Below are 3,187 nucleotides of genomic sequence, written 5' to 3'. Positions count from 1 at the left end.
AAACACTGGGAAATAGTAAGCCATGCTCACTGTGATTTTATTGAGGTTCAGTTCAATTGTCCCTATGTAAATGATTTTACTTAATCTCAATATTGTATAATGTTTTGATTGACAAGACTCCCAAAAGAGGAAGGCACGAGGTACCGTCAAAGGATTGGCAGCCATGCACAAGAGATCCAAACAGGGCAGTCAGAAGCTTAAACTCCAATTCTCTAGACTTGGAGGAGCTGCAGGTGAGAACACACGCACATTTACTGATGAAATAGTAGTGTTTACTAGAAAAAAAGCACCAATCATTGGAGTGAGAACATGGAGAGATATCCACGAAGATGTAAAAAAATCAATAGCATCTGATATGATGGTAAGCTTCTGATTTATTCTTGGTTGTGTACATATATTTGTTACAAATTTGTTTAAGAAGCCACCTAGTATTTATATTTTGTGTTGAACAGCATAAGTGGGACGTTGAGGATAATGAGGAAAATAGGAAAAAGATATGGACCATCGCAAATGAGCGTTACAAAGGATGGCGGTCCACATTTAGTGCTACGTACAGGGCGTACACCACCTATGATGAGAGAATGAGACACAAGCCTGAAGAGTTGGACATTGTTGAATGGCACTATCTGGTGTTGTATTTTGGCAGTGAAAAATTTCAGGTTTGATGACATTTATATTATTCTTACCAATTGCACTTGATGAAATAAAGGCTATGTTTCAAGCACTTTTAGAATCAACTCCTTGTGCAGAGGATTAGCAACAAGAATTCTCAGAATCGGCAGAATGTAAAGATACACCATTTGACAGGATCAAAGTCTTTTTCTCAGTGTAGCTATGAACAGGTAATAACTTTAGAAGCACACGCCCTAGCTTCCTTACATGATGAAATATTGATAATTTGTTACATTCTTGCCAAATTAGAGGGACCCATTAACTGGTGATGAGCCAAATGATTTGGAGCTTTTTATGTTGACGCACAGTAAGAATGGGCGATGGACAAGCCAAGAATCTAGGAATGTCTATGTGAGTATATAACAGTTTGTACAAACCTTATCAAGTGACGCAAATTGAACGCCTACAATTTTTTTTAATTAACTACTTCTTACTGTCCTCTGTTTGTTAGGATAATGCAAGCAGCAAAATTTCAGAGAGGGAATCAAATGGAGATGCAAACATCATCTCAGATGTGGAGCAAAACCAGATTTTCCAGACAGCCTATAAGGAAACAAGAAAATGCAAATCAGCCAAGATCCTTGCTAATGGATACTTGGCAAGGTACCCAACAAGAAGGCAGCTACTCTCTGAGGAATACCAGTACCACGTCCGTCAAGATGCGGCACTCATGGACGCATTTTCAAAGCTACAAGAAAGAATTGAAGCTCAAGAGGCTGAAAGGGAGATCGAAAGGGAAGAACATAGGCGTCAGATGGAAGAAATGTTGAAGTCAAGAGAGGCCGATAGAGAAGCACTTAGGCAAGAGTTTATGTCAATGATGCAAGCAGCACAAGGACAAGCATCCTTACAACAGGTAATAGTAATGTAAAACCTTAAATTGCCCAATAGATATAGTTAATGTGTTTATGTGTCTCTAGGTTCTATACTTGCCCGCTTGTTGAATCTTTTGGTAGGTTGTTGAACTGAAATGGCTCAGGTAGTTGGCTACAAACCATGCTGGTAGTAGCTTATTTCTCACATATTGTAAAGGCATTTTGGTGTAGCTATCATGTATATCTACTGAAATTTGGACAGATAAACAACATCAATTTTGTACTTTCATACTCCACTCATAATTTTTCTGACCAAAAATTAAATGCAGGCTAATAAAGATGGGTAACAAATTGCAGAGGTTGCTGCTACAACAAACATGGTGGAAGGAAACGTAACTACAGAAAGTGAAGAAATATCACATCACCAGGTACTTTGAGAACTGAAGAGTTTTTAATGCTGTCATGTGATAGTCCATAGTATATGGGGCCTAATTTTCCCTCAAACTATTGATCTACAGGATAACCTAGGTAGCAGCCTGCCACTAACACAGCTCGCAGCTACCGCACCGGCAGGTACAAGTACTACTCGCACAACTAGGAGTGCTGCAAATAAGTCACAAACAGCCCAAAACAATGGAGGGAACATGACAGTTAGTTTTACTACTACAAAAGCACTTAAGGATAATGCAGCTAAGAAACGAGCATTATCATCCAAAAGGAATCAACAAGCTAGCAATGCACAGGTGATTTTTTAAATCCACTACCTATAAATATTTGTGGATCAGATTTGTTTCACTGAGAGTGTCTTTTATATATATCTAATTGACTTGTAGGCATGATCATATATAACCTTTACATGGACAATTTTACTTTTCAATAACTCTGCAAATTTATTTGCAAACCTACTAGTCTTTAGGAGTTTTTTTTTGCTTTCATTTTCCTCGTCAATATGACTACGAATGCAAGCAAAATTCTGTTAGTCTCTAGGATTTTTTTTCTATTTTGGTTTTCCTCATCAATATGACTGAGAATGCAAGAAAATTGTCTAGGGTTAGGATTGCAAGTTTTATAAGCCAATCTCTTTATCATCTCTGATGCTACTACTACTTGTGTCATATTTATCACCAGAATTGCTTAGGCAGCTATTTTGTTGTGGTCTGAAAATATTATTTACTTGTTGCTGCTCGCATTTGGTTATCTGAATAAATTTGTCTAGGCTTTTGGCTTGCTATGAGTAGATATCAGTTATTCCTTTTTTAATTGGCACGAATACCTGCTACTAAGCCTGTGAACAATCATGATGGCCAAGATCACCTAGTGCTTCTTGTCATGACTGTCTCTAGATATTTTATTAGCTTGTTCTAAAGTTGCCTTGCTGTTGCTCATGTTAGTCACGGAAGGTGCCAAAGATCATTCATTAACTGAAAGTTTAAGTTTGTCATTTGAGAAATAAAAAGGAATTGATCATATAGTATTTTGATGGATAATTTCACTTTGAATGAATCATTAAATTTGTAAACCCATTAGCCTTTAAATTATGATACCAAATTCCTAACCTTCTCAATGGTTTTGTGCATGCCACTATTGCCAACATAATACAATTTCAGTTACCTAATGCGTAGACTAATGTTAATGATTTTTTCAGGAGCAAGACAGAGTTTGACAGGAGCGCTCAAGTGATGGGATGGTCAATGTCAAGC

General features: G+C 37.3%; 1 protein-coding gene across 1 annotated transcript; it reads left to right on the top strand.

The window, feature by feature from the left end:
- On the top strand, nt 356-1,834 carry LOC110433703. The gene is made up of 6 exons (XM_021456218.1): nt 356-361; nt 453-659; nt 750-842; nt 922-1,023; nt 1,124-1,528; nt 1,817-1,834. Exons 1-6 carry the CDS (start codon nt 356-358, stop codon nt 1,832-1,834), a joined length of 831 nt encoding a protein of 276 aa, XP_021311893.1.

This window comes from Sorghum bicolor, chromosome 3, assembly GCF_000003195.3.
Source record: "Sorghum bicolor cultivar BTx623 chromosome 3, Sorghum_bicolor_NCBIv3, whole genome shotgun sequence".
In the NCBI taxonomy this organism is placed as follows: Eukaryota; Viridiplantae; Streptophyta; class Magnoliopsida; order Poales; family Poaceae; genus Sorghum; species Sorghum bicolor.
This window is presented reverse-complemented; position numbering and strand designations above follow the sequence as displayed.

Excerpts from the sequence above, each read along its gene's own strand:
- LOC110433703 (XM_021456218.1), top strand. Across the intron at positions 843-921 it reads CTCAGTGTAGCTATGAACAG|AGGGACCCATTAACTGGTGA; the intron begins GTAATAACTTTA and ends TTGCCAAATTAG. Across the intron at positions 1,024-1,123 it reads AAGAATCTAGGAATGTCTAT|GATAATGCAAGCAGCAAAAT; the intron begins GTGAGTATATAA and ends TCTGTTTGTTAG.